The sequence below is a fragment of the Lytechinus pictus genome, chromosome 1 (genome assembly GCF_037042905.1).
Source record: "Lytechinus pictus isolate F3 Inbred chromosome 1, Lp3.0, whole genome shotgun sequence".
NCBI classification, from domain to species: Eukaryota; Metazoa; Echinodermata; class Echinoidea; order Temnopleuroida; family Toxopneustidae; genus Lytechinus; species Lytechinus pictus.
In genome coordinates, this window is record NC_087245.1 from 19705445 (window position 1) to 19730555 (window position 25111).

At 35.0% G+C, this 25111-nt stretch overlaps 1 protein-coding gene across 1 annotated transcript in view; it reads right to left on the bottom strand.

Annotated features, from left to right (window-relative positions):
• The window catches only part of LOC129264371 (SEC14 domain and spectrin repeat-containing protein 1-like), a 37773-nt gene extending 18257 nt beyond the window's left edge, over nucleotides 1-19516 (bottom strand). The window contains exons 1-4 of the mRNA XM_054902243.2: nucleotides 19186-19516; nucleotides 17219-17380; nucleotides 11598-11660; nucleotides 3196-3304 (exon numbers count right to left, since the gene is read on the bottom strand). Of these exons, the coding sequence (XP_054758218.2) occupies nucleotides 3196-3304; nucleotides 11598-11660; nucleotides 17219-17372 (326 nt within the window). The 5' untranslated portion in view covers nucleotides 17373-17380; nucleotides 19186-19516. The remainder of the gene's footprint in view (nucleotides 1-3195; nucleotides 3305-11597; nucleotides 11661-17218; nucleotides 17381-19185) is intronic.
• Between the last annotated feature and the right edge of the window lie 5595 nt (nucleotides 19517-25111).

A 25111-nucleotide genomic window follows, 5' to 3' on the forward strand; every position in this document is an offset into this window, starting at 1 on the left:
AATGGGTGGGGCATCCCACCAGCTGATGCCCCCAGGGAGACAGGCATCTGGGTCAATTACAGTCTCTGTCAGGTCGGGTCACCCAGGTCAAATTCAAGGCACTTGATTGGTCAATGGTTACACTACACGCTCATGGGAAAAATAAAAGGAAAGGATACCACTAGGGTAAGTTCACACACCAACATTGGCGATGATTTAGAGTACTCTTGAAACATTGAAGAATTCTGTAATTGGTGATGCAATCACTGCAATGACTGATGCTTCAGGAATGCAGTTCGGGCAAAATGATGAATTGGCTTGTAGATTGTGATGATGATTTGTTCTTACAGAAATTTCATAAATATATAAACTCCATGATTGTTAACTCAACTGATGTAGAGAAAATTCATAAGTGGTTCAAAGGACAATAAAGAACAAAAAACTTTAGGCCTACTTTGCTGATCATATGAACTATGAAGGGAATCACATTAAGAGAGCAATGATGCCTCTCCTAGCCACAATACTGTTTTTATTCTTTCTAAGAAAAAAACATAAAAAATAAGTTAAAAATCCAGTCTAAGAACCAACAAGTAATAACAATGTGAAAAAGAGGAGAAAACAGTCAACAAACAAGGAAACCTTTAGGCTTAACCACCACATCTCTCTTTTTCCTTCCCAACATATATTACAAGTTGACAATGACATAACAAATTAAAATAAATATCACACTACCATGATGCAGATATAATACACAAATTTTTGATACATTTTAGGGAAAATGGTCTACATTTAAGTCAGATTTTGCAATAGAATTATACATGTATTGCTTCCCTGTCTATCATTGTGATAAAGTATTGTTTTCTCTGTTTCAACACAACCCTACCCAGAAATCATTTTTTATTATGATAATTAAAACATTCAAATCAAACAACAACTATTGAGTGGTCTGACTAAAGTTCAAAATGCTTGAAATAACGTCGAAGGTTAAATTCCAATCTTGAAAATTGTGCAAACATTAAATCCATAAAAAAAATATAGCCTTGTTTCTTGAGAGATCTGCATCGTTTATAATATAGTTCAAATATACCCTTTTGAATATACATGTAGCATTCCATAACATGAACTGTACATGAACAAAGTAATAGGCCTATATAGCATCCCAAGTCCCAGTAAGCCTTTATAAATACAAAATATTCAAAACTGGCAAATTTAGTACTTACTACTGTACATAAGTACATCAACTGGAACGATACTTATTGAAAAAAATAACGTAAAACAAAAATCCAGTTTCATGCAGGACTAATGTAGTCCAAATTTTCTACAATGTCCGAGTTTAATGAAATATTAATTTTGAATTCCTAACTTCACAGAAAAACGAAAAGCGCAGATTGGCTCTCACATCATACATGTATACCTTTATTGAAGGCTTCCATGTCAGAAGTCCAACCTTGACTCTGTTTCCTACAAATAAAATCCCAGTGGCTAAACGAAGCGATTCAATAAATTCATAGGAACAACTGCTTAACAAATATAGGACAATACAGATCATATTTACAAAAGTAACCACACATCAAATCCTTCAAAATGGCCTGTCTGTTCCTTTTGGTAAATTTCAATACTTAACAGGCTAATAATAAATGGATAGAAATATATTTTTTTTATATATGCCCATCACTTGCATGTAAGTGGTTATGGTGGAAAAAACACCAAAGGTTAGAGCTTAAAAGAACTTATACCCCTTTCATAAACCCAATAAAACCTATCCTCCAATTAGCTGCCTAAGAGTAATGTGGATAATTCAATAAAAATTGCATTCACAAACTCCAAAAATTATCCACATTATTTTAACGAGCGCCCGTCCTGAAAAAGGCGGATAATCATCATGACAACTGGACACGCCCCCTCCGATGCAGTTGTGTTGGAAAAGGGTGACCTTGTGACCGCACCATGGCAATTATCCGCATTATTTGGAAATACGTTCATAAAGTCAAAATCTTGTCCCGATGCCGCTATTATGCGGATAATAGCAGCATCAGAATAATGCGGATAACTCTTGTCCTCCTCTGATTTTACGACCAAATTATGCTGCTATTAGCCGCATAATTGGGTTTTATTGGGTTTATGAAAGGGGTATAAATGCACATCATTCTGTATGTAATAAAAAAAATGTTGGAACGATTTCTGATCAAAAACTTTGATCTGAGAAAATTTCTTTCTTTTACCTTTGCTTGCAGTTCATGAATTATGGTACAATAAACTGATCAGATTATGAATTATACAGAAGTGCACATTGATCCATCAGATAAAATTCATCTATATGAAATAAAGTTCATTCCAAAACTGTGTTATCATTTTAAGATATAGAGTTCCTCTTGTTTACAGTAAAATCATATTTCATATCTCAATCAGCAATTCAGAAGCTGACATACAATTTTACAAACTTGCCACTCCACCGGTAAAGGGTTTTTGTTTTCTATCTTATTTTGTGACCTACATTAAAGAATGATACAATCCTGAAAGGTCACAGGATTTTTTTCAGGTCAAGTTTTTGTGTTGAATGACCTCACTGTCTGGGCAGAAAGTAGCAATTCTAAATCCAACCATAATGGGCATGAAAGCTTTTCATCTTCTGGATTTACGGGCTGGTTTAACTTCTTTTGAGGAGAAAAATGGGGGTCGATCTTTTTATTCAGCTTTTGTATAAAACAAGACATAGCCTTTAATAGGCAGTGGTGAACTTCAACCTCTATGCTTTAGTTTTTAAAACATATTAGTTTTAGGAGATTTAGTAGGTGCTGCAGTTTATTCATCAGAGTGCATACACAATATTTTTTTAGTTTGAGGAGGAACATTCAAACATTACTTCAGTTATTACCAATAATCGAAAATGAGAAATTCATCAATGAAAATTCAAACTTTATACATAAAGTGAATTAATGATAATGAACGAAAGAATAAACCAGAGACAAATAATTCAATCAATCAATGCATGGATGAAAGGAAGGAGCAATAGTTGAATGAATGAAAGAATCAAGACAGAAAGAAAGATGAATAAGAAATCAATAATCTGCATAAAATTAAAGCCATTTTGTGTAATTAACTGATCTCTTATTATCTTTGGCTTTAAAAAATGAATAAATAAATACTCCACACAAAATTGAAACAATCTTCAATTTTCATTTTCTCCTGACAGTAGACGATAAGTGAATCAGTTACCTTGGTAACGAAGCAAGATAGGTGATGGTGGTAGCGATGTCTTCAATGGAAACTTCAGAGGGTTGTGAAGGGAATGAGATGATTGGTCCACCACGCCTGTCCTTTCCACCTGAAAATACATAAACACAAAAGATAAAATATGACATTAATCTAAAAGTGGTAATTCTTTGATTGAAAATCCCACAATGGAGAGAAGTTACACATTCATGTCTGCGTAAAATGAAAGTAGCAATCAATCACTTGCAATTGCTAAATCAAGATCATTGTTGCACATGAATGATGTTAACATCACTCACACATAACCAATCAGAATTGTTGAGAAACTTTGAATTTCTAATTGATCATAAATATTGTTAGAAAGCCCAGACGTTCATAGTGTTGTGTTTTTAAGAAGAAAAGGATTACTGATAACAATTTGTACAAAACTAAAAATAAAGCACATATTTTTATCTATTAATCAGAATTTATTCAATCTCATCTGTCTGCTTCTATGAAAATATATCAGAAAAACCTGGAACAACCTTTTCATTTAATCAGGGGGTGCTACAACCATGTAAAGATTTCAGATTCAAGTAAATAACCAGTTACCAAGGCAATTGATGCAACAATTATATAGCGCTTATTACAATATTTCTAAGCATTGCTTACTATTACCCTGGCTTTAGCAGGGGTAACCTGATCAGACGCTTGAGCATTCAATGAATTTCCTTCTACTGGGTACCCATTTACTACACCTGGGTGGAGAGTGGCAAATGTCAATAAACGCCCTGCTAAAGGATGCAAGTGCTGTGGTGGGGCTCGAACCCTGGACTTTGTGGTTCAAGATCCGGAGACTTATCCACTGAGCCAAAAAACTCTAAACAATGTACCTGTAATCAGAAAGTGGAGTGGGATAGTCCTGGAGATGTACATATAGTCCTACATCCGACTGATGAAATTTCCACACACAAAAATTTATGTATATGATTGTTTTATTTTTCTCTTCTTATTTAAAACAACTTGTTGCAGAGGACTTGACATGATTTCAGATTGAGAAGATTTCACAATCAAATGTTCTTCTTGAAATATTCTTATATCTAATCTTCAAAGCTTGTTAAAATAAACATCAGACACACATCAAGGTCCACTGACACTTGCTTCAATAACATTGTAATGTTTGATCTGTAGTGTAAACGGCCTTCAGTTAATAAATGAATTTAAATGCGTCTCAAGATCAATGAATTCCAGGCATTCTCTCGTTTTTTTTTAGTTTTTGACGCTTTGAGCATTCTGATTTCCAATCAATACCAATAGCCTTTAGACATAAGTATTTTAATCAGATTTGTGAATGGGGAAGAAGAGAAGGCTAATGGAGCAGGAAGCAATATCATTACTATTGCGATTCCTGTTTCCTGAAGCGCTACCATTTCAGATGAAACTTTTATGCGTAGGCCTATTCACACGTATACGGTTTCATCGCCTTGGCTCATTCAATTGAAAATGAATGTGTGGTCCAATTAAAAACATTCATGTGGTTAAATGTAACATATCCTTGTTGGTGATGCCAATCAGCAAATATCCAAAATAAAGATGACATTTTCTATCATCTTCTTCGCTTTATGCCAATTTTACCTTTTTGAGGGAGGGGGTATGTTTCTATATTTCAGAAAGAACACTTTAAAATTTGCTCGCAAATAGCACACCATCCTGATCATAGTCTCGTTGGTTTACCATCTCGTTGCGGTCCCCTTGATTCTCTAGAAACAACCATGCCTCACGTGTCTATCTACCTAGTCATAATTATTACCCCAATAATGAATATAATTTTCATGACAGTCCCAAATAAAGAAATAGGTACAAGCCAGTTACAATGTAATCGTTGTATTTGGTCCACAGACACTCATGTAGGCCTACATGTATAGTATATGAATGGGTCATATCTTAACTACCAGGTACTCATATTTTTCTAATCTGTTTCAGTTTCGCTTCACAATACACCAATTTTAGTTCATCGGTCACCTGTACACAATTTGTTCTATGATGGAGAACATCATCAACACAGTTTGACTGTAATCTAAAGTACCAAGGGACCATTTTTCATCCTAGAAATGCAGCTTTCACAAAGTCATTTGTTTAACACTTAGTGGTTGTGTTCAAGGAATTACTTGTTAGGATAAAAGATAAGTGTCGTTCCATTTAAAAGCAAAAAGAAATGCTGAAAAGGTATTATTTGTAATCATAGTCGTTTGTGATTTGTGATTCATAGTTGTTATTCTTTTTTTTTTTAATAGCTTGAGCTCACCCCTTAACGCACTGATGACTTCCCATCATAATTCTTTCATAATCTAATAATCAGCAGACAGGTGAGATGGGTGTCAAGCTAAATTCCAGATTGAATTCCATAATGAACCACATAACCCACAAGATGCATTCCACAATTTGTTTTTCTTTCATCTTTACAGGGAGACCAAAGTTGAACATTTTCTTTTCTGTTTGATGCAATACAAAATGAACTCTAGTGAGATTACTATTAACCAATTACTGTTGAAGTAAATGAAAAAAAAAAAATCTAATGATGCCAATGTGAAGGCTGGGAGATCATGTAAAGAAGCTCTAGGGGTCCATCTCTAAGATGGAAAGTCCAGTAGAAAGAAAATTCAATTTACAAACAAAAACAGAAATACACACAAAAAAGGAGCAACAAACAATTACACATGTAGTTTGTACATGTACATTTATGATATACACCACCTAACAAAATGAAATGTACTTTTATTAAAGACATCATGATGATAATATTTACATAATCATGAAAAGCCATCTGAAGAATTTGGGCATGAATGCCAGTCCAAACAAGCCACTTTTCTAAATACTTGTTTATCGCAGTGACAACTCTATCCCAAATCAAAAGAAAGCCTAACAGGTGGTAGTATTCCATATGCCCTTTACTCTTTGAACTTGAAAGATGAAAACATCACAATAGAGCAACTCTAGCATCTATATCTTGTCTACACTTTACATTAGAGCTGTTGCTAGGTCCATGCAAAGCTCTGATAAGATGGTAATTCTCTAAAAGTTCACAAGTTCAATCACTTCTCGCATCTTGCCATCCCCAAAACAGAAGTGTCATTCACAACAAAAGTATTAAAATATTGCTGCAGATTTCAATTATTAGATATTTTCCCTTCGCCGTATTATTGTCATTATAATGTGCAGTTTAGGCTTTGTGATTTTGTTTTCCTTCAGAGCTCCCTCAGGAAGTTCATTCAAATATAACCTTTTAAACTTCTCAACTGGTTGACTTCTATTGTACATGGCACACAAAACAGAGGGTGAAGAGTTTAAAATCCTTTTCTTTCAAATGAGTTCTAAATTCACAAGAAAAAAGGCTTGAAAACATTGCAATAGATCACAAATAAAAATAGCAAATGTGGTGATTACCTAGCCAAAGAGGCAGGGCTAAATACATGTAAAGAAGTCTTATTACCCTTTTTACACAGGATTTTCTTAACCCCGGACTATCGCTAACCCCGGACTATCCTTAACCCCGTACTATCTTTTTTTCCTTTTCACACATGCCAAATCGTTATTGCTATCCCCGGATAAGGAATGCTTGCTTTTCACACACGAAACTCGCTAACCCCGGACTAGTGGTAGCTCACGAATATTCACGAGCGCACTGAGGGTTCATTCCTTTTTACACAGGGCTAAATTGCCATTTAGCCCCACCTATAGTACGGGGTTAAGCTTAGCCCACTTTCGTTTTACACTAGCGATCTTAACCCCGTACTATCGCTCTTAGCACCGCAATTGCTGGGATAACCCTGCTTTTTTGCAGGGCCAAATAATCCCGTACTATAGGTGGGGTTAGCCCACTTTGCAAAAATGCTGTGTAAAAAGAAAGTGGGCTAAGCTTAACCCCGTACTATAGGTGGGGCTAAATGGCAATTTAGCCCCACCTATAGTACGGGGTTAAGGAAATTTTAGCGTGTGTAAAAAGGGTATTAGACTACTTCAGAAACATACAACCAGTATTCAAGATTAAATAAAAATGGCAACATAACTAATTCTTTTGTACATTGTTTGCATGTTTTTTTTTTGGGGGGGGGACTCATTTTTGTCTTCAGTGCACAGATCCAACTTATCCAACACAGTGCAATTTACTGTATTTTTTTCTTCATTTTTCAACTTTGTATCTAGGGCGATTTCTGGTTTAAAGCTTTCTCACACAGAAGCCTGCAAATTATAAATTGGAACAGAATTACTGTATAGGGCGTATCCAAAATTTGATACTATTAACCGATAGGGATTATGAATTATAATCTAATTCTTAATTTTCAATATAAAATTAGAGCTTATTTGAGCATCTAAATTCAGTAAAATGATAGTAAAGAAAATATTTGTAACACAAGAAAATGAAAGCCATCATCGTTACTAATTTTCTTCTTTAAAAGACTTTCCTTTCCATCTACATGTAGTTGAAACACATTATACATTTCATAGTACATGTGTGAATATATGATATGTCTATTGCATTTAGAATACTGTTTTCTTTTTAAGGTGTGCATTATTAGGCCTACATGTACATGTATATATGCACATCTTCAGATATTTTAAAGTTATATGTTGATATTATAAAGAGCATTTTACAGCCCTGACAAGGACTTTTGTTGCAACCAGTCTATTTGAAATATGGAATTGAAAGAGACTAAAATGTGACCTCCAGACACTTTGTCAAAAAGAATGTTTATTATCTTCCTATTCAATAGACTGGCATACCTTTATCAACTATGGCAGATACATGTATAAACAGGTTTTAGAAATTGGAGCATTAAGCAGAAATTTTTGGGAAGTATATTTTATACATTATACTGCTAAAATTTCAAAGTTACCGTATGAAAGAAATACCAGCCCATACAGTGATCATTCAATAATAGTAAAAAAAAAAACTGTTTCATCACTTGCCGTTGTTGTAGTTAATGGTAGTACATGTACACCATGAGAGTACAGATATCTTTTGGGGTGTTTTTTAGAGAATGTATTAAACAGGGAATACCTACAGTATACTATATAGAGATGCCTACATATTAATATATGGATCAAATGTATTGTGAAGAGGTAGGCCTATAACTTTATTCAATGTACAATAGATTTTCTATCAATTATCAAACATTTTCAAGAAGGTTTTTTGAAGGTCATTGTACATCCTGTAATTTTTTTTCTGTACAACTGAATGTGTTTCCTTCTTTTTTTTTTTCAGATATCAACATTTGAAAAGAAAACGTCCCCCCCCCCCCCCCCCAGAATACATTATTTATGTTATCATCCTTGTCAGTGGACTGCTCTGTTTATAAGGTGCATTACCAAAAGTCAGTGCCACATCTTTCATGAAAGGCATCCTGTAAGTGTCTTTTCATCACCGATCTTCACATTGACAGAACAATCAGGAATGAGGTAATGCCACTCTGAAAGATGCAGTCCTTCAGAGGTGCTATCATTGCTATGCATTTTTGACAAGGGCTATTGTGCACTCCCCATTGTTTTGTCTCAGATGAAGAGACTCATGCAGGATTCCTAATTGAAAGACTCTTATGGTGTCTTAATTGTTTGTCAGATTCCCTTTTTGCTGTCATTGAGCTTTGATCAGTGCTCCTGTAAAATCACTCAACTCTTTAAATCAATCAATTAAGTTATTATATAATCAGAATCTCCCACAATATAGCCAACTGCATGTAGGCATAGGCCTATGTGTCAAGAAGGATAACCAAGGCCAAGGGAGGAAATGCAACCTTACATCATTGCCTTCATTTTTCTATACATTTGTATCCTAATACATTTGCATCTACATTGGGTACAGACACCTGTATACAAAAAAATACAAAATGCTTATTTGGTCCTTACTAACTTTCATTCTGAGCTCATAATGCCTTATATTTACACCTGAAAGTGAGAGAACTTTCTTTCGAAACTCCTTGAGGTCAAAGCTCTTTCTTTTGTGATTCAGCCTCAAAGAGAGAGGGTATCCCCACCCCCAACCTTCCTTCTTGCTCTTTATTTCCTGTGCTGTGATTGTTCCCTTGCTTTTTATATGCCAAGATTACAAAGGATTAAGGCTATTTAAGTAAGGTCCATGCCCCTGACAAAAGAGTATTCAGGTCCCATGTACACTCTTGCTGTGCTTTTGTATACCAAACCCCTTTTTTGACAGATTTTGATGGCTTTTGTTGGCAAAGCTCCTAGAAAGAGTAGAAGTGGGACAGTTAAATGTACATGATTGGAATAGGGCCTTAACCATGGGATGTCTTCAACTGAACTACATGTAAATGCTGACTGACTTGGGTCCTCACTTCTTTCAAAGTGGAACAGAATAAGTCTCTGCCCACATTTGCACTCTTGCCATGAACCCAAGCCTAAATCTCAAGCCAGGCCTACATTCCTAAAGACATTCTCTGTTAGGTTACTCATAAAACACCCACTCAAATACAGACTACACAACAACCTGTTTCTAAATATTTCTGGTAATCATAAATGTGATTCCTTACAACTGAATAGCGCTTCAATAACATACAATAAATGTGTCTGAGTAGGAGGGGTTTCTTTTCTTTTTTATTGTGATATTACTCTACTCCAAACCTAAAGAAGAGGGGTATTTCTTTCACAAATTTCACTAGCATAGCCACAGGCATACTATGAAGTTATTTTGTTTGATGACAGGCAAATTAAACTTGATGGCTGTATTGTTTTTCATTCACTTTGGATATATGTATACATGTCATGATGTCAATATCTTTATAGCTATTTATTCTCAAAATCAGAAAATAGAGCCACAGTGAAATATTCAGCTTTTACATTCTTTGACTACTCTATGAAGGCCTTGGAGGGGATCAGGGGAAAAAATACATGGGGGCTCAAGAGCCCCCCAAAATCCCCATTCACTGCCATGTCAAGCTTATTTAATGTAGCAAATTTAGATATTATAATATGAAAAGCAGCCCCCGAATATTTAAAAAAAAAAAAAATCATTTCCTGTAGGGGATGCCTTTTTGATGGGCCCCAGTGCATTTCTCATTGGACTTGGAGATTTATTGTGCTTTTTTATTTTTTGTTTTCATTGGAGCTTTAATACAAATGTGGGCCCCATGGAAAATAGACTTGTCCTAAAAATATCAGAACTTTTATTTAGCGTACATGTACCATCCCTGTATTTCTTGGATGGGAAACCATTATTCATGTATGTAATATTAAACACCATTCTCACTACCTTCCTAAAACTAGTTTACGGGAAACTAGTTTAACGTGTAATGAGAATGGTTGAAGCGATCTTCCTAACCAGTTCACAAAACCACCTCGCGATGAAGTTTCTAAGTTCGCTTTGCCTCGTCAAACTGGTTTTAACGTAAGTGAGGACACAATCGTTCTTCGGAAAGCAATCTTCGCACATTTTGAGCGTGCTACTCCACACGACAGGTGTAGAATGCCTATGCTGCGGTTTTGAATTTCGCATGAAACGTGTCACCCAACTGAGAGCGTTTCCATAGCAACAAGATCGCTTTATGTAAAGTGATTTTGAAAACCACTTTCGTGTGATCAAATGGGAACGCTAGCAAAGCGATCTTCCAAACTGGTTTCCTGGACCGGTTTCCAGTAAACCAGTTTTAGAAAGCGTAATGAGAATGGTGTCCTTAATTCACAGCAAAATTGGACCATGAATGAAATTGAGCAAAAATAATTACCATATCAATTCCCTTTTGTCAAGTGCAACAACTTTCAGCTTTCAACTTAAGACAAGTATGTAGGGAAACACCTTATGAAGTACACACATACACTTGAACATTAGACCTGTTTTGATCTGAGCAATGTCACACCTGAGTAAATATACAAATGATGTATGATCTCTTGGAGCAATCATAGCAGTGATGGCAGAAGATGATGATGAGAATGCCATTGGTGAGCATTCTAATTAAACTTCTCTCTACAAACCCAGAAACCCTACACTAATTATAAACATTTACATTTTCATCCATTATTTTCAATTGATTTTTTTTTCAAAAATACTTTAAATGCATCTTAATCAATAATACATTTAGAATTGATTTTGACAACCTACATCTATGGTCATGTTAATGCACTAAGGTATAATTTTAGAGGTTTTGGTAATAAATACAAAAAAAAGTATACAGCAAGCCTAAGATGTTCTGAAACAATTGACTACATTTCGGAAATGTTGAAAGAGTGAACTTTTGAAATTACTATGGTTCATGTACAGTGTATATGTGGCACCCAAAACAAACACGTTACAAAGTCGACTGCACCATACACTTTTTTTATTGTTTGTGACAAACATCTACCCACATACTGTATCTGCCTGTCTGATGCACTTTTCCTAACAATCCTTTTTTGAGTCACGAGCAAGTCTTACTTACCTGACAAATATGCTAGCCTTGACTTCAGCAAGTCTTTGATCTCTGCTGCTTGCATCACTGGAGCTGAAAATTGAGAGAGGAAATATCAAATCAATTCATGCAAATCAGAATGACATCTTCAGAGATACAACTCACATCTGTGTACATGTTCATATTTCTAACTCTGTTGCTACACCATAATTTTAATATCGCAGGTCAGAAAAATAAGAACGAGCAAAGTAAAAATGATATGTAGGCCTACATCATTCAAGATGACTTATCCTATTTTTATTCATATACAGGTACCTATAACTGGACTGGGGGGTTTCAAGTGATGGAAAATAAAATATTTCATGTATGCCCACATCACTTCTGTTCATGCAAAATCAAATTATATCATTATGATCCCAGTGGTAAATTACAGAGGCTCTTGTGCAAACTATAAGGGATTTTTCTCGCATTCTTTGCACTTTGGTCGCAGAACGGTATTTTCTCATATATGTTTTTTTTAAGTAAAAGGATCCATAATAAATTGCTATTTTAATTTGCAATGAACATTAAAGAATTTATCCCCTTTAGGGTAGTCTGCAATACTTTGGTGACAGGCTCAATTGGCATCAATTTAGTAGTGTTACAAATAATATGATCTAGACTACTGACATTTCAAAATGAATAGTATTTTGAGAGATGGAAATACTTTTTCTGAAACATTCTGATAGTGAGAACTTGAAATTGCCATAATATACATGTATGTTTGGTCCATCATACTCTTTAGATCCATAGACAACCAAATGACAATTAAAAAGCTATCACAGCAATTCGGCCTCAAAACATTACTACTAAACATTCATCATCAATATAAATTATAGTCCTAACCAATTGGACATGTCTGCGAACTACTGCAAAGCAAAGAGAATGACATGATCGGCTCGTTTAAAAATCTGTTTCTGAAATGTCAAGAAGATGAACGAGGATTGAAGAATTCTATATCTAGACATCCAGTGCATCCCAGGCCTGATCCAAGTTTAGCTTGAGGTATATACACCGTACTCATCAGTGTTAGCATTCCATCCAGTAGGCAGACGTAGTTGGTATGCTAATTGAGTTGGGGTGTTATACAGAATATCAAGTAGCCAACAAAATCTTGGTCTATGGCTGTATATCATGGAATGTAATAAAAACTATCAAATCAAAATTGTACTATACATTGATATCAATAGGCAAAATGAAATAAATCAGCAAAATTCAACAATAAGTAAAGGTCAGCTTCAATAACTTTCATGCTGTCAATCAAATATTTAAAGCAATTAAAGGGGAATGAAACTTTTGGAACAGATGGGCTTGTGTGGAAACAGAAAAATCAAAGAAAGTTTGAGAAAAATCAGACAAATTAGACAAACTTTTGTTGATCTGTTTCTTTGATTTTTCTGTTTTTGCTCAAGCTATCTTGATTATCATTATGAAATTATGAAATTGTTATGAGCATTTGAATATTGCAATCATTAATGCTATGCCTATTGGCAATGCGATAAAGATGTGTGATGTCACATATGAACAACTTTCCCTTTGATGGACTATGAAATACCCCAAAAATGTTTCTTTTTGCGCTTTCTTAAATGGTAATACAAATTCATAATGTATTCTTTGAAAATCTGTTTTACATACCCTTCTATAGAAAGAATACATGATCTACTGATAGATGTGATAAAAGAGGAATTTTAAGTGAAACATATATATAAAAGTAATAGGAAAGTTGTTCACATGTAATATTACACATCTTTGATGCATTGCCAATGGGAGGATCTACTTTACAAAAATGATCTAAATTTCAAATGCTCATAACTTTACTATTTATTCAAATTTCTCAAACTTTTGTTGATCTGTTTCTTTGATTTTTCTGTTTTTTGCTCAAGCTATCTTGTTTCAAAGTTTTCATTTTCCTTTAGGTAAATAACATTTAAGGCTTTCTGCTTTATTACCTTCACAGACAATCAAAACTTCTCATTTACTAGTTCAAATATGAGTTTCATACAGTGAAATAATATAATGTTCCTCATTTCAATATTTCTTTTGTTTCTTTTTACTTGATGCAACCTGGGACAATTCAACTCCACTAATTCTCATAGATCATTATAGAACCCTTATGCTATAACAGTACCAGTTTAAAAACATGTCTTTTGTTTCAAGTTCTATTTTGATAAACATCCTCTGAAGAGGTATTTGTGTCAAATTAAAGTCAAAGGTTCATCAGTTAAACTGAACGGTGAGAATTGAATGTGAAGCTACTTATTTCTAAAACATTACTACAGAAATTAAAACAAGATTCGTGTTTATAAAATACAAAGTGTTTAACTTTTAATCCAGATAAAATTATACCCGTAAAAGGCTGTGATCAGCAGGTAACTCCTCAAAGGAGTTTTTCATTGGCTGAATGAACAGATTGTAAATGTATTGTAGTTTTGTAGGGATCAAAGCCGTCCCCCTTTTTTCTAAAAAAATATAATAAAAATACAATGGATTACATCTTGCCTACAGTTGAAATTACAACACACATTTTGATGTGAGCAGGTACAAGACATGGAATTGAAAATACTGCAATCATGCATTTAATTAGGAATGCAAGATTTCATTAATCACATTTATTTCTTATGATTATAATACCTGGTAGCTTCATTCCAAGACATTGTGATGTAGATCTGGACCAGCCGAACATGGCCATTTCTCCTGTCCTATTCCCCTCAGGGAGGGATGCTGATAGCTGATAGATTTCTTAATTACTCCAATTCAGTTTAACGTTGTATTCATGGATTACATTGGATTACATTGACGGCAAATTGAGGTTTCTCCTATGCTTTCCCATCCTCAATGAAACGTTATTAATTGATAGACGGAATATGGATCTGTGGTTTCAAAATATTTTATATCCACCTGAAGTTCCTATAGATCAAAGTTGCCATCTTTAATAGATTAATTGTGAAAATATAAAAACAGGAAATTTAAATTTAAAAAAGAGAGGAATGGACAATTCAAGGGGAAAACTACGATCAGTAGATCCAACTGCATGTAATCAGGTGGTAAGGTATGTAAAAGCAATTATTTATGCCATTAATTTGTCACCAGCAGACCAACTCAGCAATGAATTGATTAGGACATCATCTCAAGGCGATGTCATCCATTAAAAAGTTATCATTTATCTTCTCTGGAATCCTCATAGAAGACTGGATCTAAAATGGACAGACACACCATGCGAAACCAAACCCATCAGCGTGAGATATCCCACAGCCGCAATTACTTCAGAACGGGACAGATCTTGATTTCATCCAAGTCCAGAGTTCCTGGATAAAACAACAGGCACTGGTGCTAATCAACTGCTCATTTAACCCCAGGGGGTCAAGTACAGAGGAGAAACAGTCACAAAGGTGGCAGCCGGACACCCATATCCAAGGACAAAACACACACTTTATTCCCAGAACGCCTGTCTTCCTATGACAGCAGGAGCTCCAAGAAACCAAGCACCAACAACTGCAATCAAAATGGAACTACAAGAAGATAGCACTGAAATGGAGACACAGTCTTGGATAACAGCAGGCGGTCCAGACGATGATGATGATGATGAGCCCGTGGAGATGCTTCCTTGTGTAAGGTGATAAGATGCGGATGGATGATACGGGATGAGAGACAGGGGGATGCAGACATGACAAGTATCATGTACATGTACAGTTCATGTAAACTATGTATAGTCTTACATCCAGTTCGTTTACATCTTCAGTTGATAGGAAAGGTCCAATCTCATTCCATCATTCCATCAAATATACAGACACTAATACTCATTTGGTATCCTTATATTTCTTTGCTCTCTCTCTTTCTTTCTCTTTGTAATATATATCGACCTCTCCATATTTGTTTCCTCCTCTCGACCTTGCATCCATCCTGTCTGTCAGTCTTAACACCCATCATACACCAACTCCAAAATATTCATTAGCATTGTCTGCATAATCAATTTAGCACTTCAACTTTCTGAACTCTGAAATAAATTCAAGCAATTTATTTCCTTATAATCATCTTTCATCGTTAGTATGTTTTTATTCTGCTATCCCTTATGACCTTATCTGGGAAGAGCAAAATAAAATAGCAATAATAAAAACAACAATATAACAATTATGAAAATAATGACGATGATAATCAAGCTACTAGAAATATTTCTTGTGTACCTGGTCACTGGTACATATAATATGTTGTGAAATACGTGGGATATGTTTTGCAAGAGTAGAATGAGTAGATAAGCAGAGTGAAAATAAATAACAGAAACTCTTTAAGCCTTGTTCATATGTAATAGCTCAGCAACATGTACTAGGTACATAAGTTCTGGTTCATTTTCTTTAAACAAAGAAAGTAAGGGTAATGGATAATGGTAAGATCTAAATTAAAGTTAGGTTCCACCAAATAATAAATTCACATATCAGCTCTTGTAAAATTTGTAGAAAGTTCATGACATTTCACTATTCAGTTGTTATACAACCAATTCTCCAAAGATGTTAGCAAAATATCAATAAATTATAATGGTCCACATCTTCCTGTAGCCAGTAGACAATATCATATTTCCTAATCAGGGACCTAAACATTTGTTTTTGATGCATCAATGTCTTGAGCATTAATACTGTATTAAAAAGATGCTGAGTTTTATTGTGCCATGTACGAACAAGGTTAAAGAGTTTTGTTTTCCTATGCATTATCTAATCATGATAGTCTTGTAAAGCACATCCCTGATATTTCACTTAGAACATATAACTAAGAGATAGGACTATATATGTGTCTACTCTAGCATGGCTTTAGGTTTGTAGATTAGCACATTATAAGCACAAATACATTTCTGGCTATGGACTTTATAAAAGGATGTTTCAAAAAAGTTATACAAAATTGTCTTTGATAATAAAAATTTGGTTACTCAATGTACCATGCTTGATGCAATTAAAATCAGCTAAAGTCTCCATTCAAACACGCTTGTTTTGAGTCATGTTTGCATACTTGCAAGGATCCACAACATGCCTAGTTTATAGGCCTGGACACGAACGCTTCTAAATCTTGGAGAGTAGGAGATTACAAACAACTCCAAGAGTTAATGAATGACAGAGTTCACCTGATAACAACCACACCTAAACAAAATAATGCTCAAGAGTATGTGTAAAACTGGCTCTATGCAAATCAGCGAAGTAAATATAACATAAAATGAGCTTCCTTTTCATTTCTGCAATTCATATTTGAAAATTTAAATGACATTTAATTTTTGTTACACTATTCAGTACATGGTAGTTGGTACAGAGAACCCATCCCTTGTGCAAAAATATTAATTGCAGGAGACAAATTAATTTTACATTCTTTGAAGAAAACATGAAAACGTTCAAATTTCATATAGTTTGGGTTTTTTACAGTAAAGGTGAGCTAATCATATCATACACTACTGATAATCCACTGTTTCATATTCAATAACCTAGATCACTGTTGCATAAAAAATTGAAATGCATACATGTACCTTCAAAATTCAACTCGAATGATTTTGGAGCTTAACTTCATACGTTAGATGACCTCAAACAGCAAGCGCTCCATTAAACAAATCTACACTTTACAATTTATCTTTAACTTACCTTTAGTTAGGAATGACATGCTACTTCCAGGAGACAATGAGCTAGCAAGAGTCAGAGAGTAGTCCAATGTGCCCGCCGATCCATTGGATGAAATGCCTGACATGGCACTGACGCTGGACAAGTAGCGGTCTCCACGAGACCGGCGACTCGCCATCTTGTTCTCTGGAAGGGTAGAGAAAGAAATGACAACCTAATGTAATATATTTTTAATGAAGCCAATTGCGAGACATTAATGATTCATCACTACCTTCAAATCTAATTGATTAAAGAAGCATGTTCACACACACAACAAAAGTTTTTACAGTGCATAAAGTCAGCATATTTAGAACATTGGGTGAAAATTTTCTACATTTTCCATTCAAATCATTCTTCTTTTTCTTTTCTAACAACTGCATATAAAGTTTCTTCTAAGATCAGATCTACTTTTAGACTCACACTTTTCAAGGTGTGAGAAATAAATATTTAGTAAAAGTTCTCTTAATGCTAAAAATGTATTTTACTTAAAATGTAAGGAAGACCAAAGAGTGTATTGATTCTCACCTTTAATTGCAAGTATAAAATATGGCTATTACGTGTATGTACACTCAAATTGATTGGTACAGTATGAACACATCCACTACGGAAGCATGCATGGTACATTCTTAGTGAATGAAGATAAATAATATGACAATCTTTCTTGTTTTCTTATCAGAATGTAGACAAGGTATTTGACAATTGGATTAACAAAATACCAGGATCAAATTTACAAATTAATCTGTCCTTCTACTGTGGGTTGGGCATAATGTCTAGGTCATTGGAAACTCAAGATGATTCTATGCTGGGCCTGGACTTCTGGGGCATCTGGACAATGGTGTAATAACAGCTTCAATATCATGTACAATGTTAGATTATAGAATGTGTGTAGAAAATATAAGTGTACCTCACAATGACAAGACAAATATCAGTCAATGTTTCTAATAATTTTATAAATGAGGTAAAAGAAAGAAAAATGCTGTGTTTTGGGGAGCAAAAAAAACCAATTCATTTTGATTTCCTACATTATTTTCTTCTACATCCAACTGAATGTCCACTTGCAATCTTCTTTGTGACTTACAAAAAAAATAATTGTTCTCTTATTTCAAATAAATTGTGGTATACATCTTCTCTTCCTCCTCCCCATCCCTCTTCACCTCCTCCTTCTTATTCTTCTCTTTCTACTTCTCCTTCTCCTACTCCTAAGGTCATATATATACCCACATTGACTTTATTTCAAAATGTGCACAATTGTGAAATGTAAAGTAAAGTACGTTTTGTTAGCCTGGATGTGTCTATCAACGACGTTTTGCTGAATCAACTATTCAGATTTTGTTTAAATGCCTAACAATTTGGTATACACACTAATTTTAGAAAGGAAGTGGATAAGATGAACTGTATTACACTGTTAAACTAGTCAAATTAAAAGATAAAGGTAGCAGATAAGACTAACAAAATGAAAAGAGGGATGGGATCAAGACTCACGACTCAAGAGGTAATATTGAACACCAAGTTTGCCACTCCCCCCCCCCCCCAAAAAAAAAAAGGAGATAATAGTTGTAAAATTCATGTGTCTGATCAAGTTTCTAAAGAGCTGTTTTTTCTCTTGGTAAATGCTCTCACATTAGGATTCACAGTTCTATCAGCCATTCTTTCATTTCCAATTGACTCAACGCATGAGTGCCCTAGTTCAAAACACCATTGATCACCCTCAGCCAAACAAGCTTGATCTATATTATCAACACATCACTGCAAACTCTTGTAAGATAAAAATATATATATATATTTAGCCAGGACTAGACAGTAGCTCTAGACACATATATCATGTTTATTGAAATATTTGTTTAATAAGCAAATCAATTACTTTGAACAAGCCATTCCAAAATAAGTAAATACAGATACCTAAGCCCGAACTCTGTCTTCGGGTGGGTTAAGCGGGTCCAGGCAGTACCTACCTGTTGACTCAAAACTCTCAGCAGCTAGCGGGATACTTCTTCCAGATCATCTTTTCCGTCTTAACAGAGTCTCCTTTTATCCAATATTACAGTGAATGTGTCCTTGGTTCCTGCAGAATGTTCAAAATCAACTGGAACTTGTTGAAACTAAAATTATCCTTAGAAAAGTTGTGCCACTGATTACCACTTGATTCGTGTTCAATGCAATTGAAGCTCTGTCGCGACGTCCGAAATAAAGACTCGATCGATCGCACACCAAAGTACAACTCCTGCTGTGTGTGTATATTCTTGTGTACGCGATGTGTGTTCAAAAGACTGCTGTTTGTTTTGTGCTGAGAGGTGACTTGATGCTGCTGAACACATGTACATGGAGAGCTGTCAAAAGTTTTGGTGGAGTAATAGAGGGGCGTGGTTCCCGTGGTTCGTGGTATCGGAATTGGCGCGCCGCATGGTAATGGCTTCAATTGAGGTCGAATGACCGCCGTGATTTTGAAAATTGATTTTTTCTTTTAAATGTCCAATCTTTCCTCCCACAATCCTCTATCCCTGTAATATTATCATCATTATATTTTGCCTTTGCCGCATATAACTATTTTTGTAATATTGAACATTATTCTGTTTCTCATATACCGGGCTCATATAATGAATGATTTCATTAGATATTTGACGGTGCATTTTATCTCTCACTCTGTAAGTATTGGACACAGACTGAAGAACTTTGTATTTGAAAATAAAGTCGAACTATGAATTATTTTAAGAAAAAAATATTGCCTGATTTTCACAATATTTACATAATTGGCATAGTGAATCTCCTTCAGCATTGAGCAACTATTGTTCCTAAAGAAAATTACATGGCTATATAAACAACTTTGGCCCATGCACTCACTTCGCTTCTTTGTAAAGAGTATATTGAGAACGTCAGCATCCTCTTGTTTAGTTCTACTTCATTGACCAGAAGATTTTTGTAAGTGAAAAATAGTATTTAAAGGACAAGTCCACCCAAACAAAAAGTTGATAGAAAAATCCAACAAGAATAACGCTGAAAATTTCATCAAAATCGGATGTAAAATAAGAAAGTTATTACATTTTCAAGTTTCGCTTAATTTCACAAAACAGTTATATGCACATTTTGTTCGGTATGCAAATGAGGAGACTGATGACATTATCCACTCACTATTTCTTTTGTATTTTATTATATGAAATATTCTAATTTTCTTCTCATTGTCAAGTAAAACAATGGTTAATTGTTCCCTGAACATGTGGAACTAACATTGCTTAATGTTATATGGTTTGGTCGAGTTGGTCCTTATTGTCATATCTGTAAAAAATGCAATATTTTATCATTCAAACAATAAAGAAATAGTGAGTGAGGGACATCATCGACTGTCCCATTTGCATGTCACTGAGTTGTACATATCACTATTTTGTGAAAAATAAGTGAAACTTAAAAATGTCATAACTTTCTTATTTTACATTCGATTTTGATAACATTTTCAGCGTTATGCTATTTTGATTTTTCTCTATTTATTCTTGACCTTAAAGAAATAAGATTTATTACAATCATATTATTATTATTATATTATCATAACAATTTCATTTATAGTGATTGTCCCAGTCATAAAATTTGGATCTTCTGTACTCAAGGTGTGAACTTTTTCCATTCCCTGTGAGCATTCTAGCAAGATTTTCAAAAAGGCAAATCTAGATATATTTTCTCATCAGAGTACAACCACATGGAGAGGGCGATAGCTCTGTCGGTATATAGAGCGGGGGTCTTCGGATTCCGGTGACCTGGGTTCGATTCCCACTTGATGTGCTAGTGCCCTTTGGTAATATCCTCATTACCAGGTCCCTCGGAGAGGACCTTAAGCCGTCGGTCCTCTGGTTGCTTGCTTACAAGCATCCATGCTTTCTTAGCAATCAGGTAAAAAAAATCATTACCGTTCACAATACATAAAATAATATAATTATTACTAATCCATATAAAATCATACCTTAAAATGCAAGAGTGATAAACGTTTGTGTCCATGCTGTCATCGTCGCATTACTAGCATTTTTTTTTTGTTAATGGCAGGGGCTTATCGATATCATTATGCACATTTCGAGAATTAACATTATAATCGTTCCATTCAATATAAGCACTGTCTCATATTATTATTTAATGTAAAATCGGACATTTTGATAAGGTGAGAAAGGTAAAAATAAATGCAACTAAATATGGTTTGACTCCTCGTCTATTTTTGCAGAATGAGACCACTTATCAATAACTACAATACTTCAGCAAACACATGATCTTCAAAGTTTAATCATTATTCGTGAAGGTTGTAGGTTATAATATCTGAGACTGACACAAAAAATATGCACGCACACACACCCATGCATAACAGAAAGAAAGACATGAAGAGCAGAAAAGAAACTTGATAAAAGAAAAAGTTGAAATAAAAGATGAAATAAGGAGAGAAGATAAAGGACACATCAAAAAGAGAGAGAAGGGATAAAAAAATAATACAAAAATATAAAAGATAAGAAGGTAGAAAGAAAGCTTTATTAGCATGATTGGCGGACAAACTCTATTATTTTGTCTTAAGACTTTCCAACAAAGTCTACTACACTACGAACAAATATAAGAATAGAGAGAGGCAGAGGCGGATCCAGAATTTCAGGAAGGGATGGAGTTGAAGTTCCATTTTTGACAAGCAAGCAAAAACTTTCTTGTTTACCCCAAAATAACAGCAACATTGAGCACCATTTTACCCCCTATCCCAATATACGCAGCATAGGCCTACATGTCGCGTTGTCACAATGAGACTGAAAAGACCTAACCCAATGGCGCCATCTCCGGCTACTGGCACGGAAAGAAGGAAGAATATTAAACAGAAGAAGAAGAGCGATACTAGTACATCAAATTGTTCGTCTTGTATACTGAACAAATAAGTGTGCATACCCGCGACCTTTCGTTAAAAAAGTTATGACTGGAAAGGTCAAAGGGTCAACAAACTTTAATTTGAAGGCATAAATACACTAAAAGTGTTGAGAAAAATGATTTTTTTTTTCTTTTCATAGTCTATGCATTTTTATATTTACACTGCAAGAATTCCGGTGTTGATTTAACACCAGCCCGGAATCTATTATTATGTCCACACCAGAGAAGTATTGAAACAACACCAGTTTGGAATCAAACCAATGCAGTTTTAATACTAATTGGTGTTGTATAAACACCTTTCTGGTGTTAGACCAAAACGAAACTGGTGTTGAGTGTTTAACACTTCTCTGGTGTGGACATGTATAGATTCCGGGCTGGTGTTAAATCAACACCGGAGTTTTTGCAGTGTAGGAATGCCTTATTTAATTGATAAACGGGTAAGAAAAGTCTAATTTCGGTCATGATATCATTACGGGATCAAAAATAAACACAAATTTTGTGAATTCTTTTCAATTATTTTTATTTCTCATGCACTCGTTTGTGTCTAACTTGATATGTCCAGGCAGAATTAGTCTTAATAAAAACTTAACACTTTGATTTCTTCTCTTCACTTTCATGCATTTGGCGACTGGTGAAATGGCTGCCAAAATTGACCCAAAATCCTTTTAAAACACTTAATACCCACTATAAAATCATAATAAATGAGCATATCGAAAACTTGTATGCAGTGTACCGGACATGTAAAGACATAGCAGACGACGTTTGCAGACCTCGCGATCACCGTATGACTAGCGGTGCGGAATGTTCCATTGCGGCTTTATGGGGGAAATAGCATTACAGAGGGATAAAATGTATACACAGATAATGTTTCAGCGTTGATTCGCAATATTTTGAGTCAATTTTCATGAATTATCGTTGTTTGAACATTTAAACATTATAAAATGAAAGAAATAAGCAAAACTTAATTTTCAGACTTAGCTATGCAGTGGTAAGCTAGGATGCACCCCTCGTATACATAATGGACCCGTCACGAGTGTAGGTTTGCTCTTCGGACATCACTATCACAAAGAAAATCTCCTCTGATTTGATGATAAAAGTGCCCTATTTCCTTATTAACCAATCTCCATGGTTCTTTCATGAGTATCTGCCTTACAATGTGCCCTTTATTGTAATCTGGGCGGAAATTCATGATACCACCACCCACCGATGTGACGACATATATAATCCACCCGGGTACTATAAAAATGTCCCCCAAACCCATTATCCCAATACATATTCCTGACTATGGATGGTTTTGAGTGATTTCAATGTAATAAAGTGCCATATTTCCCACCAATTGAATGTAAAAAAAAATATGGTCATCTGATAGAAGAAGTTGTTACCATTCATTTCAGGGGGGCGGAAATTCTATCTGAATCAACGCTTGTCCTTGATACACATTTGTTTGTGAAAAAAGGGTATAATGCAAGGGAATTCTGCGTGTTATAAGGGTGCGCGCGCGCAGCGAGGACCTTCTGTCCGCTAGTTTTCCATATGGAAGAAATGAACATACTCATCAATAAATTGCATAGGTGAAATAATCACCTATACATAACGAGTCTTATAAGCTTTGGCGCGGTTTAACGAAGTGACCGCCTTTGATATAAGTTGGTTTTTTTATTGTCACATTTTAAGTTTCAGTGTAAGTCTCTGAGTTTCCTTGATTTTGCCACGGAGTGATCGCTTTATTTAATTTCTTTCTTTAATTTCTTTATTTTGAATTTGAAAAGGAAACTTCTACGGTATACAATAAAAAATATAATTCAGGTAACGGTCATAAATTAAAACACTTGTCAAATCTGTCATTATAAATATTTTCAAGTAACGCATTCTGATAAAGAATAGGGAAGGTTTCAGACTGGCTAACAAGTTGTACATGTACATGCTCCTCTTGTGGACAATGGTAACAACCTCTTTTAACATATTTCTTCTAAATTTGATTTATCAAATTTTAAAGCTAGTTTGAAACCAAGTAATGTTGTATCATGTTATATTGCTACTTTTTTTTTTCGAGCAGATCGAATTAAATGTACGCTGATGACTTCTAGTATGCTGATCAGGATGCTGATGCAGATGACTACGAGATTCTCAATTAATTATTACGTGGCGTAACTACAGGGGGGGGGGGGCGGCACGTGAAGATCGAGGTTTTGGCTGGTGTATTTTTGGTAGGGGTAGCGAAATTTAGCAGGGAAACGGTAATACCCCTGATAGCAGAAACTGGTAAAAATGACGTCATAATTACGTCAGTTTAACGACGAGTGTCACGTCATTTTGACGTCATAACATGACGTCTTATTGACGGGATCTTGCACCCGCGAATAACGTCATTATGACGTCGTATATTGACGTCATTATGACGTCTCCAAGAGTGACTACGACGTCTTAATGACGTCTTGGCAACATTTTTACAACGTTTTCCTGACCAGTATCAAGGGTCAGATTGACGTCGTGTATTGACGTGATTATGACGTCTTTGAGAGTCAACAACGACGTCTTAATGACATCCGTGCAACGTGTTCCTGACCGGTTTTAGACGTCATATTGATGTAATTATGACGTCTTTAAAAGTCATCTACGACGTCTTAATGACAACTTTGCGACATATTCCTGACCAGTTTCAGACGTCATATTGATGTAATTATGACGTCTTTATAAGTCAACTACGACGTCTGAATGACGACTTTGCAACATATTGCTGACTAGTAATAGACGTCATATTGACGTCGCATATTGAAATGAATATGACGTCTTTTGGAGTCAACTATGATATCTTAACGTATTCTGACGTGATAATGACCTAAACATTAAATTCTACATGCAATGTACATACACACATCACTTCAAAGACCTTGTCATTGAGGATTATCTATATTTGGTGAATACTGAGGTGGTCTGACAATGTCCAGCATTCCCAGTAACAATATAATGATCCTCCATGCCAAGGCCTTGCATAACTTGTCT